Source organism: Geotrypetes seraphini, chromosome 3 (genome assembly GCF_902459505.1).
Source record: "Geotrypetes seraphini chromosome 3, aGeoSer1.1, whole genome shotgun sequence".
NCBI classification, from domain to species: domain Eukaryota; kingdom Metazoa; phylum Chordata; class Amphibia; order Gymnophiona; family Dermophiidae; genus Geotrypetes; species Geotrypetes seraphini.
Genome location: NC_047086.1, coordinates 109,006,936 through 109,024,306, shown reverse-complemented (window position 1 = coordinate 109,024,306; position 17,371 = coordinate 109,006,936). Strand labels below are relative to the sequence as shown.

Sequence of the window (17,371 nt, the reverse complement as noted above, 5' to 3'; positions counted from 1 at the left end):
ACTGTCAGAAAGAGGGAATAATATATATTCTCGTCTGTCCCTGCAATTTAGTCTGTGTTGGCCGTACATCACGGCTGATCCATGTTAGATTAAATGAGCACAAGTCAAGGATTAAAAATAAAATGGTACAAGCTCCTATAGTGGAACATTGTGTAGCTCAACAGCATGCTTCTGGACAGTTAAAATGGAGAGTTATTGATCAGCTAAATGGTGGGAGGGAGGGAAGGGTAAATGTTGAAGAAAATTTAAATTATAAAGAACAACGTTGAATTTATCAATTGAATACTGTATCTCCGTACGGGTTAAACCCAGAGCTAGAATGGATGTTTCTAGTTTGATTTAGAATAGCGTAAGGGGGAGGAGTTGGAATAAAGAAATTGGAGGGGGTGGATCCATACGTCAGGTTTCATGTTACTACGTGGCCCGGGCTTATTGGGCGGCCCCAACTATTTAAAAGTAAAAATGCTGCCGATACCTGTGTAGAGAATCAATGGTAGTCGGCAGAGAGGAGGTAAGCTTAAAGAAAATATGATAGGTCTCATTAGAGGTTTTATACTGCAAAGGGTTTTTTAGTTGATAGTAACAAGAGGTTCTGTTGGTTGTGTTTTTAGGGGTGGAGCCTTGATAAAGCGGTCAACGCGAAACATGTTGGCTCTGACATACCCAACGGCATTGACATCTCTAGCCTAAGCTAAGTATCAACTTATTGAAAATGAGCAAATAGAGTAAAAAGAAATACAGTAAACTAATAAACTCTTGATTAGAGATAAGAAAATAACAGACCCAGTGACGAGCTGGCACGTAAATCTTAGAACTATGAGAAGTTGAGTTCTGAGTGGTGGCGCTGAGGGCCTGATAAGACTGGATAAAGGTTGCTAGTTTAGCTGGAGTAATTAATTCTTGCTGTATTTTATGTACATGACATATATATGATATTAAGATATGTTTTAATAAATTGATTGCCCTCACAGTGGTTTGACTGTGTCCCTTCCCCACTTCTTTTTCGTTGTTATATCCTGCACATAGGGTTGTGTTTTTCCCTTTGTATTGTGTAATACTTGTCTGGGTATAGTCAGTTTTTCAAAGATAACCTTATGTGATCTCTTGCCAGTTTAGTTTGGTCCTCTTGTACATTTTTCTTTGAATTGTTTTGATCTTTTGAGTGGCTTTGGCATTAGCATATTGGGATGTTCTTGAGAAGACCACCTGTTGTACTGATGATGTCATCTGCTCTTTAAGTCCTTCCCTCCATCTGTTAATAAGGAGATCTAACCTTTAGGTCTGAACAAGTCTAGCTGGACTCAGGTAAAGGAAATTAATAGGTAAGAAAAAAAAAAACCACTCAAGTGCACTGAATTAAAAAAAAAAAAAAGTATTCTAGAATTACAGGAAACGTGTGCCCGATGTTTAATTTACACTGAGAGGCTGTTGGTGGAGTCTAAGCATTAAGAACATAACATTGTCATCCATCTGCATGCTGAAGTTATGGTAGTCATCAATGTGAAATTGCTCTTTCAAACCCCGTGCTGCTCCCTGTGACCCTGGAGAAGTCACTTAATCTTCCACTGTCCCAGGTACATTAAATAGATTGTGAGTCCACCAGAACAGATGTTTGTAAACTGCTTTGAGTGTGGCTGTAAAACTACAAAAAATGCTGTATACAAGTCCCAATCCCTTTCTCTTTTCTAAACTTGCTCATAAAAAGCTTTATATTTTTATACCAAATTGCAGTGAAAAAAATTATTTTTGCTATTATAAATTTTATGTTTCTTCATCAGTGCCAGCACATCAGAGAAAGAGACAGAACACTTTGTTTGATACTCACAGATCTCCTGCAAGAAGAAGTCATATCAGGTAAGGTTAAAGCACTGTATACTTTCTATATGTTTTTAAATATTTCCCCTGTTTTAGAAAAGATAAAACTGCCCCTTTATCAGCAATAATTTTGTATTTTCTTAGCATTTTAATTGCCTTGCTAATATTTGCTGTGGTGTGTGTGTGGTGTGTGTGTGTGTGTGTGTGTCACACACGTTGCAACCTTGGGAGCCATTTTAGTTAGCTGCAGTGAAAAGTGACCTTAAAGTAGCTGGAAATGGCTGATTTTTCATGTTGCCATTAGCATGTGGCCATTAACATTTTTCCCAAGACCACATGCCTATCAAGGTGAAAGAGCACTGTACACTCTGGATTGCATGAGATCCTTGGCCTTTTTATCTGGAACAGAGTAAAGGCCTTAGAAAGTCCACCCAGCTTTTTGTTTGTTTTGACACAATAGGATGAGGGCTGCCTCAGTAAGCACACTTTTGATCTGTCTTGCAGACTGAATTTCCTTTTACTTATGCCCAAACTGGGTTGTATCTGAAGGATTATGTTCCAGCTCATTGTTGGAGTCATGGCTGCATCAGTAGCCCACTTGAGGCCAGCCTCTGTAAAAGAAATCTGCAGAACTGCAATGTGATCTTTAATCTACATATTCACTTCTAACTACCTCCTAGAGCACAATTCCCGACATGAAAAGTTTGGTCAGAGTTCTTTAGAATTTATTTGGGGTGTTGATTCCATCTTCACCCTCGGGCCCATTTGTTTTCTTTATTAGGTTATGGTTATCTAATAACTGATTCATTACTGTTTGTTGGTATACAGGCCTTGCATGTCGCAGGACTCTGTTCTATAACTCTTGGACTTTGTTCTATAACTCTTTCTTTTAAGTTAGTCTGGTAGCTAAGGATTCCCATCAATAGGAATATTACATCTTGCTTGTCCTCGGAGAAAGTAAAGTTAATAATGTTTCAGGTGTTTAAGAACAACAGGATGAATATTCTTACTACCTTGCCCAGTTTCCCTTGGAGTTGAATTCTGTCAGTTGGTCCTGTGCAATGACAGAGCAGGAAGATATATGCATGTAAGATTCCAAAATCCTTTTAGAAAGAAAACTGGGGAGCGCTTACAATCATTCCCTCTAAGCTGAGCAGGAATCCTCCACCTACAATCCTGCCAGTATGGGGTGCTGTTTCATTACCTGTGTCTAGCAATTGAAAGTGCAGTATTGAAGGATGTGCGCTAGATGCGGTGTAACAAATAAACTGGGTACCCTTGGGATGGGTCCCATAGTGATGGGCTGGGTCAGGAACTGGTTGAGTGAAAGGCGACAGAGGGTAGTTGTCAGTGGAGATTGCTCTGAGGAAAGGGATGTTACCAGTGGTGTGCCTCAAGGTTCTGTCCTTGGGCCTGTTCTTTTTAACATTTTTATAAACGATATTGTTTGAAGGGTTGTCGGATAAGATTTGCCTCTTTGCAGACGATACCAAAATCTGCAATAGAGTAGACATGTCGGATGGTGTGAATAACATGAAGAAAGACCTGGCAAAGCTTGAAGAATGGTCTGAAATTTGGCAGCTAAAATTTAATGCAAAGAAATGCAAAGTTTTGCATTTGGGCTGCAAAACCCCAAGGGAATGGTACAGTTTAGGGGGTGAAGAACTTTTGCGTATGACCGAAGAGCAGGACTTGGGTGTGATTGTATGTGATGATCTTAAGGTGACTAAACAGGTTGAAAAGGTGATGGCGAAAGCTAGGTTGCTTAGGGAGATGCATGGCCAATAGGAAAAAGGAGGTATTGATACCCCTGTATAAGACTTTGGTGAGACCTCATTTAGAATATTGTATACAATTCTGGAGGCCGCACCTTCATAAAGATATAAAAAGGATGGAGTCGGTCCAGAGGAAGGCTACTAAAATGGTATGTGGTCTTCATCATAAGTTGTATGGGGACAGACTTAAAGATCTCAATCTGTGTACTTTGGAGGAAAGGCAGGAGAGGGGAGATATGATAGACGTTTAAATCCAAAAAATCAAAAATATATATATATTACCCACCAGAGATGGGCTAAACACTCCCAATTAACATTTCATCAAAAGGTGGAGAAAAAGCCTCAAAATTCATATGTCAGCAGCCAATAATCAAAAACGATAAATGTTCAAATCTGCTTCATTTACTATCATAGGCAAAAATCTCCACCACCACTGAAGTATATTTATCAAAGGGTGACAAACCCATCACTGTGCACAGGAAAAGAAAAAACAAAAAGTTTCACTTAGCTTAGGATCCATGGTCCACACAATGCTGTGGTTGAAAATGTCTGGCCAGACAAGATTACAATGGCACTCACAAGATGAACACTCCATGGACCATGTCCATATCCAATGCAAATTCCAACAAGTCCTTGTTTCGCCTTCCACGAGGCTTTGTCAGGAAATGTAATGCAGCTGAAAACTCTGCTCCCGTTCCGTGCACACCGGCACAAGAAATGACTGTTGCTTAAAAAAGCCCAAAGATTCCACTTCCAGAGGCACTTCTGGGCTTGGCAGCCATCACCGATCCATGAAGAACAGAACAGCTGATGACTTGAACCACCCCCATACTGTCAATCATCCAAAGAACGCGACCCATTCGACCCGCTGGTTAAGACCCTTAGGCCACAAAGTGTCCAAATAAAAAATCCAGCGCTGCTCAGGCTGATATAAAGACGTTTCACATTGCCACTACACAAAGTGGTAGGGACATGCTCCAACACAAAACTGTTAAATTCTTCAAAACTGTGCCGTTCTTTGACACAATGTCGGGTCAAGATGTCAACTTCTTTGTGATGTGCAATGTTCAAACAACCGTGTCTTAAAATTTCTGGCAGTGTGGCCGATGTAAGAAAGCCCACAGGGGCACATCATCCCATAGACCACTCCTATCGTTTCGCACTGACGCCCACCAGCCTCTAGTCAGGACAGCAGAGGGCACTGGTGGGGACTAGATTCGGATCCCTGGCATGTTCCCCTGGAACTAGGATAACCCTTAGGAGTAAACTCTGGCCTGGACACTTGCCTCGGGCCACCCGGTAGGCTGGCTGTATTAGCCCCAAATCACCACCACACAAAACAAGTAGTGAAAAGAAAAAGTAGTCTTTATTTAGCCCTTTCACTGGGTTTAAAACAAAATAGTCAGGCTGGAAATTGTAAATCACAAAGGCAATCCACACCACAGTTTTCATGCAAATAAAAAAAAAAAAAAAAAAAAAGAAAACTTTATAGAGAAACATGCAATGCCAAACAGAAAGAAGATACACCATAAACTGCACCACTGAGTTGTAGCTGTTTGCAATGGCTTGTGCTACAGGTGGTCTCACAGGTTTAATCAGGTCCTGTAATGGCTTTATGCTGGTAAGTACTTCAAAGAAAGGAAGGTTGTTCCTATTCCTCCTGGTTGAAGTGGTAAGTGAGGTCTGGCTTGCACTAAGGAGAAGAAATTCACAAATTAGCATTTATAAAAAAAACAACAACAAAAAAAAACACCTCAAAATAAATGCCAATCCTCTTGGTCTGACTTCCAGGGCTCTTGAGCCTTCTCCCCAGGAACCCATTCCCAATAGTCCACACCTGGCTGCAATTACTGCCAATCTGAGCAGTAGGGAAAAAAAAAACTTCACAGCCAAAAAGAAATACAGGAAAAGAAAAAAACTCCAAAACACTGATAGGGGAAAAGAAATAAAACTCCCCAAAGTCAGCTTCCTGCTTCTTCCTATAGAAGCTTCAGCTTCCCAGCCCCAGTTTACACCAAACAGGCAAAGGAGAAAAACCAATTCAAAACAGTTCAAAGGTTTAACCTTTCAGGGACCCACCTCCATAACTTCAGAAAGGTAACTGACCTCCTCTGGCCCACAGGTGGTATCCATGACTTCCCAATCTGGTGGTTCCCTGGAGGTTTGGGGTGAAGCCAGTCCCTCCTCAAGCATGTTAACCTCTTGGCCCAGCTATGGCTCAGCAAGGCACTGCTTTGCTCCCTTGGTCCTTTCCACCAGCTCATTCTGCTGCTTCCAGCACTGCTCCTGAGGCTGTTTCACCTGCTTCTCTTGCTCCTCCCCCGGCTCCTCCTCTAGCTGTTCCAAGCCCTGCATTTTATGCTTGGAAGAGCCACGCCCGCTGCACCTGGAGCGGAGGAGGGGAACTGATTCTCTAAGCTGAGGAGCCTGGCTTCCTCCATACTGCTTTTTAAGGGACTGTCTCAAAATAACAGGCTTCTCTTTAAAATCAGTAAACCTTCTTGGCTCAGCAATAAACCTTTCCTGAGGTCTCCTTTGTGTGTGGCTAGGTAACCAGTCCCTGACTTGCTCAGCTTCACTGCCTGGGGAGTAGCCAGCTAACTCCTGACTATGGCTATTGACCTGGTCAGCTCTTTTGGTAAGGGACCGTAAGTTCCTAATGCTGCCTTTTCTTGGGAGTAAGCCAGCACTGGTGCTGGGTTGGTCATAGCACGTGGTCACTGCTCTTCTCCCAGGAATCAATGCCATGCTACCCTCCTGCATGACATTACAAGCCACAGATTTACCACAACGGAAATGTCCCACCCTACCCTCCTCACGAGTAATCCATACATCAGCTTTGCACAAAATGTCATTCAAATTTCTATTGCGTGTAAAAGCTATTTTGCACTCCTGGTCACAAAAACATCTGACCGTTTGCATCATAGGCCAAATATGCTTGATCTTCCTGCCCAGGCACTGAGATATAGAAGAAAATTTCATAATGCAAGGCACCACTCTATCATCTGTGGCCTGAGTACAATATTGCAGAAGCTGTTCTCTAGAACTGAACCTCGCCCTCTCCCAGGATTTCTTTATCACTTTTTGTGGATAGCCCCTCTCTCTGTAACGTTGTTTCAATGGTTCAGCTTGATCAATAAATTGCTCAGTCAAGTTACAGATCCGTCTATATCGGGAAAATTGGGACACAGGTAGATTGTTCTTTAACCCTGTCGGATACCTATGTAATGTAAATGCACTTGAGTCGAGTCTCTTTCATTTGAAAGGAAACTCTGCAATGAGAGGGCATAGGATAAAGTTAAGAGGTAATAGGCTCATAGAAACATAGAATATGACGGCAGAAAAAGGCTATCGGCCCAACAAGTCTGCCCATTCTAAGAACTCTCCCCTCCTAAGCACTTCCTCGAAGTGAACTCACATGCTTATCCTATTTTTTCTTAAAATTGAACATGTTGCTGGCCTCAATTACCTGAAGTGGAAGATTATTCCAATGATCAACCACCCTTTCGGTAAAGAAGTACTTCCTAGTATCAACCATGAAATCTCCCACCCTTGATTTTTAACAGATGCCCTCTTGTTGCCGTAGGTCCCGTAAGGAAAAAGATGTCTTCTTGTACCTCAATATGGCCAGTAACATATTTGAATGTCTTTATCATGTCTCCCCTCTCTCTGCGTTCCTTGAGAGAGTATAGCTGCAACTTACCCAGACTTTCTTCATATGGGAGATCCTTGAGGCCTGAGACCATCCTAGTGGCCATTCGCTGAACCGACTCCATTCTCAGCACATCCTTTTAATAATGTGGCCTCCAAAACTGAACACAATATTCCAGATGAGGTCTTGCCATGGACCTGTACAATGGCATTATAACTTTGGGCTTCCGGCTGACAAAACTTCTACTGATGCAACCCAGCATTTATCTAGCCTTGGATGATGCTTTCTCTACTTGAATGGCAGACTTCATATCTTCACTGATGATTACGCCTATGTCCCGTTCTACAATAGTTCTTGTTAAGGTCTCACCATTCAGGGTGTAAGTTCTGTGTGGATTTCCGCTGCCAAGGTGCATAACCTTACACTTTTTGGTATTAAAACTCAGTTACCAAGTTGCGGACCATTGCTCTAGTAAGTGTAGGTCCTGCGTCATAGTGTCTGTGCACTATGTTGCACAGTTTAGCGTCATCGGCAAATAATGCAATTTTACCTCGAAGTCCCTGAGGCAGGTCCCATACAAAGATGTTAAATAGGATTGGACCCAAGACCGAGCCCTGCAGCACTCCACTGATCTCTTCCGATGTTTCGGAGGGAGTACCATTGACCACCACCCTCTGGAGTCTGCCACTGAGCCAGTCTTTAACCTATGCAGTCAATGTTTCTCCTAGTCCCAATGAACTCATCTTGTTCAATAACCTGCGGTGTGGGAGACTATCAAAAGCCTTACTGAAGTCCAAATACACAACATCCAGGGACTCTCTCATATCTAGCTATTTTGTTACCCAGTCAAAGAAGCTGATTAGATTGGATTGGCAGTACCTTCCCTTTGTAAATCCATGCTGGAGGGGATCCCTCAGCCTCTCGTCGCTCAGGATCGTATCTAATTTGTGATTAATCAACATTTCCATAAGTTTACACACTATTGATGTGAGACTTACTGGTCTGTAATTTGCAGTCTCTGACTTGCATCCCTTTTTGTGGAGCGGAATGACGTTAGCTGTTTTCCAGTCCAGTGGGACTCTTCCTGTGCTTAGGAAAAGATTGAAGAGCTCCGGAGTAATCTAAGAAAATATTTTTTTATCCCAGGACAAGCAGGCATGATATTCTCACATGTGGGTGACGTCATCTACGGAGCCCCGATGCGGAAGCATTTTCAAGCAAACTTGATTGAAGATTTAAGTTTGCTCTGCTGCTCCATGCATACGTGCCTTCCTGCTCCACTAGGGGGTGCATCCCCTCGTGGTCTCCAGTTCAAAATTTTCCGCTGAGCCTAGAAGTTGTGTTTTATCAGGCTCTGCTCCAACTGCCTTCTAGCACCGCGATTTTTCTTGTTTTTCATCGTTTAAGTCGCTGTGCGCGAAATTTTTTCTTCTTCAACTTAATTCCTGCTTCGTTTGACCGACCCGGAGGCTTCCGGGTCCCCGTGGCCGCGTGGCTACTCGAGCCGCGGCCACTTTCGATTCTATGTCCCGGCCTTTGACCGGTTTTAAAAAGTGCACCCGGTGCGAGCGGCTTCTTTCCATCACAGACCCGCATCGCCGGTGCATCCTCTGCCTGGGGGCCGCTCATCCAACCGACTCCTGTCCCCAGTGCGCTACTTTCCAGAACCGGGCCCTCCGTTGAAGGAAAGCCCGCATGGCGGATCTTTTCGTCCCAGACCAACCATCTACCTCGGCCTCGAGGTCGGCCCCGGCCTTGACCTCGGCCCCGAATACCTCGACATCGCCTCGAGACTCGACTCCGAAGTCCTCGGGACAACAGAAAGCCTCGGCTCTGGGTAAGTCCCCTCTTCCCTCTTCAGGTTCTGTACCAGCGAAGAAACCAACCTCGGGGACACCGGCGACGCATGGCGGAAGTCCCATGCTTACAGCCCCGACGAAGCCCTCCAAGCCTTCGGGCCGTGCCTCCACCACACGGGAATACTCTGATACGAGGTCGCCCCCGGTGGAGTGCACCGAGGCAGGGGACATGCCTTCGATGCTGTCCGTGCCCGTCTTCCAGGACTTACTCCGAGCAATGATCTCATCGGAGCTGTCCGCTGCAATGGCCCATCTACAACCGGCCTCTGCCTCGACCTCAACCCCGCATGTGCCAGACCAGCCTGAGCCTCGCTTCGAGCCACCTCGGGGAAAAGTGCGCAAACTTCGCCGCATCTCATCCTCCTCGGACTCCTCGCCGAGGCACCCGAGGCGCTCTCCCTCCACAGACCGCCACAGGGCAAAACGTCGGGCTAAACTAACAGAAACCTCGAACTGCCGTACCTCTAAGAAGGCCCGGGGTTCCCCCACTCTACAAGGCCGTTCACCTACACCTCGTACTGGACCGCTGAGGGTGGCAGAGTTATCACTCTCCAACCCACGCATCCTCCGAACTCCCCCTCGGACCGGGGCTCCGATCCGAGGTTTCGGGCTTTCACCAAGGGAGTCCGGGTCGAGGTCACCGATTCGACATCGATCGGTACCCCGAACCCCGGCATCGTCTCCGAGGGGCTCCTCGAGACGTCGGAGATCCAAGACCCCGGAACACTTTCACAGTGCTTCCCCGGTCTCGGAGCTTGGATCGGAGCAGGAACCTCGCTACTCGAGGGAAGCCTCCCCTTCCTTCACCCGACGGAGGTCTCGTTCACCGACCCCGCACGGGGCCTCGGGAACATCCCGAACATCCTTCTCACGCTTTGTCCAGGACATGGGCCATGCTTTGAATCTAGACCTCCAGTCCGACTCCAGATACTCTAAAGAGTACCTAGCGGAACTGGATATGCCATCACTGCCCAGAGAGTCCCTTCACTTACCGCCTAACCCAATACTCCAACAGGCTCTCTTCAGGAACCTGGAGACCCCTTATATGGTCACAGCCGTGCCCTCCAAAATGGAGGCCAAGTACCGTACAGTACCCTTTTCGGGATTTGAACAACCACAGCTCTCCCACCAGTCGCTGTTAGTAGAATCCTCCTTAAAAAAGGCTCAATTCTCCCAGGTCTCAGCGGTGGTCCCCCCAGGCCGAGAAGGCCGAACCCTAGACAAGTTCAGCAGGAGACTATATCAAAATGCGATGATGGCCTCTAAGGTGCAAAGCTACACTTTCACCTTCACATCCTACCTCAAACACCTCATTGGACTACTGAGAGCCTTTGAGACTGACCTACCGGCCTCCCGCCAAGGAGCCTTTAGCCTGCTTTTGGAATCCCTCTCCAACCTACGCCTCCATCTATTCCACGCAGCCTACGATGGCTTCGAACTCTCCTCCAGAGAGGCAGCCTTTGCTATCGCCATGCTCCGACTAGCTTGGTTACGCCTGGTCGACATGGACCCCAACTTACAGGACCGGTTGGCTAACCTCCCCTGCGTGGGAAAAGAACTGTTCGATGACACTATCGAGGCGGCTACAAAACGCCTCTCCGAACACGAACGCTCGTTTGCCTCCCTCGTCCGACAAAAGCCCAAACCGCCCGCGTCCAGGCCGTATAGGGCCCCTCTGCGCCGCTACCCACAAAAATCCACTCCTGCCTTCTCGCGGCCTCCACCCAGGCGTCCGCAAGCCCACCACCGGGCCATGCCCAAGTCCCAACAGCCTGCGACTACCAAACCATCCCCGTCCTTTTGACGGGATACGCGGAAGGGGGCGGGCCCCCTCCGCCATAGTTCCAGACCTCCTTCCCATTGGGGGACGCCTCAAAGCCTTTTACCCTCGCTGGGAACAAGTCACGTCGGACGCATGGGTCCTTGGCGTGATCTCATCAGGATACTCTCTCAACTTTCGGACCATTCCTCCGGACAACCCCCCAAGGAATTGCCCTCCCAACCGGACGCAGCTACCCCTGCTCCTCTCCGAAGCTCGAGACCTGCTTCGCCTGAAAGCAGTGGAGGAGGTTCCCCCCGACCAACGGGGGAAGGGCTTCTACTCCCGTTACTTCCTGGTACCGAAAAAAACGGGAGACTTACGCCCAATACTAGACTTGAGACACCTCAACAAATTTCTGATACGGGAAAAATTTCGGATGCTTTCCCTACCGACCCTCTACCCCCTGATCGACGAGGGCGACTGGCTCTGCTCCCTCGATCTGAAGGAGGCGTACACACATGTCCCAGTGTACCCCGCTCACCCAAGTTCTTGCGTTTTCAGGTAGGGGACTGGCACCTACAATGCCGTGTCCTCCCCTTCTGCCTAGCATCGTCACCTCGGGTCTTCACCAAGTGCCTCGTGGTGGTCGCAGCAACCTTACGCTCCCAGGGCCTCCAGGTATTCCCCTACCTGGACGACTGGCTGATCAAAGCCCCGTCCAGGGAAGCGGTTATCTCAGCGACCCAACAGACTATTACCTACCTACAAAGTCTGGGGTTCGAGATAAACTTCCCAAAATCCCAACTACGCCCCTCCCAGTCCCTACAGTTCATCGGGGCCACGCTGGACACGGTTCGCCTCCGTTCCTTTCTCCCCCCTCCGCGTCTAGAGGCGTTAGTAAGTCTGAGTCGAAGGTTTTCCCTGCTGACCTTGGTATGAGCTCGGCAGATGATGACTCTTCTGGGCCACATGGCCTCCACCGTCCACGTCACACCCTTTGCCCGCCTCCATCTGAGAATTCCTCAATGGACCCTGGCCTCTCAATGGCGTCAAGACCGGGACCCGATCGACTGCCCCGTGACAGTGACGCCTTCTTTGCAACGATCGCTCCGCTGGTGGGCCGACTCTTCAAATCTTTCCAAAGGTTTGCTCTTCCTCACCCCACCCCACAGCAAGATACTCTCCACGGATTCATCGGAGTACGCTTGGGGAGCCCATCTGGACGGCCTACGCACTCAAGGGATGTGGTCAGCAGAAGACCGCCGCTGCCACATCAACGTGCTAGAGCTTCGGGCCATCTATCTCGCAGCTGTAGCTTTTCAACATCTGCTCCACGACCGAGTGGTTCTCATCCAAACCGACAACCAGGTAGCAATGTACTACGTAAACAAACAAGGGGGAACAGGGTCTTGGTCCCTTTGCCGGGAAGCCCTGCGCCTCTGGAAATGGGCAATCTCCAACAACACCTTCCTTCGAGCGGTGTACATACAAGGAGAACAAAACTGTCTGGCGGACAGACTCAGCCGCCTCCTCCAGCCACACGAGTGGTCACTGCTCTCTCAGACCCTACGACAGGTGTTCGAAAAGTGGGGGACGCCTCAAATAGATCTATTCGCATCCCCCCACAACCACAAGCTGCCTCTCTTCTGCTCCCGGATGTACTCCCCGGACCGGCTCGAGGCCGACGCCTTCCTCCTCGACTGGGAGGGAAGGTTCCTGTACGCGTTCCCGCCGTTTCCTCTGATAACTGCGGACGCTTGTCCACCTGAAAACAGTACAAGCCACCCTGATCCTGATTGCCCCTCGCTGGCCACGCCAGCCGTGGTTTTCCCTTCTACTTCAACTCAGTGTCAGAGATCCACTGCCTCTGCCTCTGTTTCCCTCTCTACTATCACAGGGTCAGGGTTCGCTGTTACATCCCAATCTTCAATCTCTTCATCTGAATGCTTGGTTTCTCTCCCCCTGACTGCTCTCCCCGTGTCTCAATCAGTCAAGGAGATATTGGAGGCCTCTAGAAAGACCTCGACGAGAACCTGCTACTCCCAAAAGTGGACCAATTCTCAACCTGGTGCTCCTCCCACAGCCAGGACCCGGTGTCGGTCCCCGTCCCTCTGGTCCTTGACTATTTACTTCAATTATCTCATTCCGGCCTAAAGACCAACTCCATTCGAGTACACCTCAGTGCGATTGCGGCCTTTCATCAGCCCCTAGATGGGAAAGCCCTCTCGCTACATCCCTTAGTCTCTCGCTTCATGAAGGGTCTTCTGAACGTCCACCCTCCTCTCAAACCTCCCCCGGTGGTTTGGGACCTTAACGTGGTTCTGGCTCAACTAATGAAACCTCCATTTGAGCCCCTAGACAAATGCCATCCAAAATTCCTCACTTGGAAGGTGATTTTCCTGCTCGCGCTCACTTCCGCCCGGCGGGTTAGTGAGTTACAAGCTCTGGTAGCGGACCCACCCTTCACGGTATTCCATCACGACAAGGTGGTACTCCGCACCCATCCAAAGTTCTTGCCTAAAGTAGTGTCTGATTTTCATCTCAATCAGTCCATTGTCTTGCCTGTGTTTTTTCCCAAGCCCCACTCTCACCCCGGAGAAGTGGCGCTCCACACTCTTGACTGCAAGAGAGCGTTGGCCTTTTACCTCCAACGCACTCAGTCACACCGGAAAGTCACACAACTGTTTTTGTCCTTCGACCCAAACCGGTTAGGTCACCCAGTTTCCAAACGCACCTTGTCCAACTGGTTGGCCGATTGCATCGCCTTTTGCTACGCTCAGGCTGGTCTCGCGCTGCATGGTCGAGTAACGGGACACAAGGTCTGAGCGATGGCAGCCTCCGTAGCATTCCTCAGGTCCACACCTATTGAGGAAATCTGCAAGGCTGCCACGTGGTCTTCGGTTCATACCTTCACCTCCCACTACTGTCTGGACTCACTATCCAGGAGCGATGGCCGGTTCGGCCAATCGGTTTTACGAAATCTATTTGCTTAAATTGCCAACTTCCCTCCATCCCTTTTCAGTTAGCTTGGAGGTCACCCACATGTGAGAATATCATGCCTGCTTGTCCTGGGATAAAGCACAGTTACTTACCGTAACAGGTGTTATCCAGGGACAGCAGGCATATATTCTCACAACCCGCCCACCTCCCCGAGGTTGGCTTCTTTGCTAGTTAAGTGAACTGGAGACCACGAGGGGATGCACCCCCTAGTGGAGCAGGAAGGCACGCATGCGTGGAGCAGCAGAGCAAACTTAAATCTTCAATCAAGTTTGCTTGAAAATGCTTCCGCATCGGGGCTCCGTAGATGACGTCACCCACATGTGAGAATATATGCCTGCTGTCCCTGGATAACACCTGTTACGGTAAGTAACTGTGCTTTACAGAAAGGGTGGTAGATGTGTGGAACAGTCTCCCAGAAGATGTGATCGAGACAGAGACTGTGTCTGAATTCAAAAGGGCCTGGGATAGGAGAGAAAGAGATGATGGTTACTGCGGATGGGCATACTAGATGGGCCCTTTGGCTGTTACCTGCATCATATTTCTATGTTTCAATATTCAGGATTGTGTAGCAGATATCCCTTGTCTGGATCAATTCCCGGAATAATAATTTACAATTCTTAAATTTTCCCCAGGGATTTGCAGTAACACCAAAGGAAATGTTAAAAAGATATTTTTGGGAAGTTTTATTAATATCGGATCAGCAAAGTCTTAATCAGAATGAAGGATATTTCAACCATTCTGGAGACCTCTGATAGAGAAACGGCCAAACCTTCAACGTCAGTAGCCTCTGTGACACTTTTGCCAGATAAAATTTGGATTTTGAAACTATTCTTCAAAAACAGACATAAAGAATTTGGGGGGTTTAAAATACAGATATTTCCAGATGTTTCTTAAGATACACAGAGATGAAGATGTCAATCTTTGATTTTGAAACCGGAAGTTACTCTCATGGGGGGACTTTTTACTTGAGATATCCCTGTAAATGCATAATAAGATATCAATCTACTAAATATGTATTCTTTACACCCTCTCATATGTCTGCTTTTATATCCATGAAGCGCCTTGAGGGAGTTCAAAATATGAGTTCATAAAAAGAAGAGAGTAAATATGAGTTCATAAGAAGAAGGGAGTCTCTAGAATCAGGTGTCACTTGATTTAACTCCTCATTAATGTTTCAGTTTAGACTAGCAATACCTTTTAATTTCTGCTCCAATGTTAATCTTGGATCCTGAGGACTTGAGAATGAATAGTCATAATGTTTCTTTATTATCATTTTTTCTTTCTTGACTTTTTTAGACTATATCAATCTTTTCTGTACAAGATTTAATGCTTGGTATGAATAATGAAAATTGATAAATAAAGGCAGTGTAGAAGAACTCTTTGGTGACAAGGTTGAAGATGCTACTCGGTGGCTTACTAAACATCAGCAGAGTTGGACTGCTTTAACATGTTCTAAGGCTAAGACCCAATTATCTAAGGCTTCTCAGAGACCTACAAGAGGCACTATCCGCTATCATCCTCTTCCTTGAAGCCTCCTCCATAGAAGAGACAGAAGCAGCAAAAGCCTCAGAAATCTCAACCCACATCTGCTCAGAAACTGGCTGTCTTTTTGACCTGCTTTTAGAGAGCATAGCAAAAATTCTGCCACCTCATCCTCCTCCTCATCCTATTTGAGGACATCTTCATATATGCCATCAGCGATGGACTCTCATCCCCTCGGACACATGGGTCTTAAAAATAATAAGGGAGGGTTATTCTCTCCACTTTACCATCATTTCGCCAGACAACCATCCAAGAAAGTCCTCTTTCACATCTCAGCATTCATTCCTTCTGCTTCAGGAAATCGAAGCTCTGTTTCAGATAAATGTCTTAGAAATAGTTCCCCTGTCCCTGAATAATCAGGGGTTCTGTTCCAAATATTTTCTAATTCCAAAAAAGACGGGGATGTCTTTGTCCCATCCTTGACCTCCGAGAACTCAACAAATATCAGGTGAAAGAAAAGTTTTTCATGCTGTCTCTGGGAATCCTATATCCTCTTCTAGAATGAAATGATTGGCTATGCTCTCTAGATCTCAAAGAGGCCTATACTCGCATATCCATCCATCCCGGCCGCAGAAAATTTCTTTGTTTCCGAATCCCTTAACAGCATTTCCAATATATTGTTCTGCCATTCGAACTAGCTTCCTTTCCAAGAGTGTTCACCAAGTGTCTTGTAGTAGTGGCAGCAACTCTAAGAACACACGAGTTCCAAGTCTTTCCATATCTAGACGATTGGTTGATAAAAGCAACATCGCCTCCAGCGGTGCACACTGCAGCACAACAGACAATTCTTTTTCTTCAGCTTTTAGGCTTCAAAGTCAACTTCTCCAAGTCTCATCTCCAACCCTTCCAAGCCTTGGAATTCATAGGAGCCCTCCTCAATAGCAAACTTCAGAGGGCTTTCATACCCCAACAAAGTCAAGATACCTTGCTGCATCTCTCCAGTCATATATCCTCTTGTCACTCAATCTCAGCAAGGCAGATGATGTGTCTCATGGGTCACATGGTGTCCATAGTACGTGTCACCCCCCTTTGCACGACTCCATCTAAGAACGGCTCATTCGACACTGGCGTCTCAATGGTCTCAAGCCACAGATCCCCTGTCCCAATGAATCAGAGTCACTTCCCCTCGACGTCAGTCTCTCCGGTGGTGGTTAACGCCAATGAATATCTCCAGAGGTCTCCTGTGTCACATCCCTCCTCATCAGAAGGTGCTAACCATGTATGTGTCCATGCATACTTGGGGAACTCAATTGGTCTATGGACTCAAGGTATGTGGTTTCATCGGGACAAGTCTGCCCACATCAATCATTTAGAGGTTCGAGTGATCCGCTATGCGGTCAAAACACCTATTCAACCAAGTCCTTCTTGTCTGTACAGACAATCAGGTAGCAATGTACGAGGACTGTTCAAAAAGTATCAGACCTTTTCATAAAAAATACTCATATTCAGATACAACAATCTTATACTGATCTCCTTCAAAGTAGTCCCCTTAGTCTGCCACACACTTCTTCCAATGGTTCTGTCACTGTTGGAAGCAACGCTGGAATGTCTTTTTTGAGATAGCTCACAACTGGTCCATCGCATTCTGCATGATGTCTTCTCTTGACTGAAATCTGGTCCCTTTCAGGGGCATTTTTAGCTTGGGGAAAAGCCAGAAGTCACACGGAGCCATGTTGGAAGAGTAGGGAACCTGAGGAATCACAGGTGTGTTTGTTTGGCCAGGAAACTCTGTATCAAATGTGAAAAATGGACAGGTGCGTTATCGTGATAGAGCTGCCAATTGCCCCTGCCCACATGTCTGGTCGTTTGTGTCTCACAGTATTACAAAGGCGATGCAGAACCTCTTGGTAGTACCCGTTGGTGATTCGACGATCCTGCATCACCAGGATCCTCACTTGGTCAATGACGATCTCATTTCTGGATGTTGAGGGCCTACCAGAATGTACTTTACTCTCCATTGATGTGC

The 17,371-nt window shown here is 46.9% G+C and overlaps 1 protein-coding gene across 3 annotated transcripts in view; it reads left to right on the top strand.

Moving 5' to 3' along the window:
* ATAD2B (ATPase family AAA domain containing 2B) overlaps positions 1–17,371 on the top strand; it is a 528,611-nt gene that overhangs the window by 136,191 nt on the left and 375,049 nt on the right. For all 3 annotated transcript variants that reach the window (XM_033936345.1, XM_033936343.1, XM_033936342.1), the window contains exon 8: positions 1,779–1,854. In XM_033936345.1, coding sequence (XP_033792236.1) covers positions 1,779–1,854 — 76 coding nt within the window. The remainder of the gene's footprint in view (positions 1–1,778; positions 1,855–17,371) is intronic.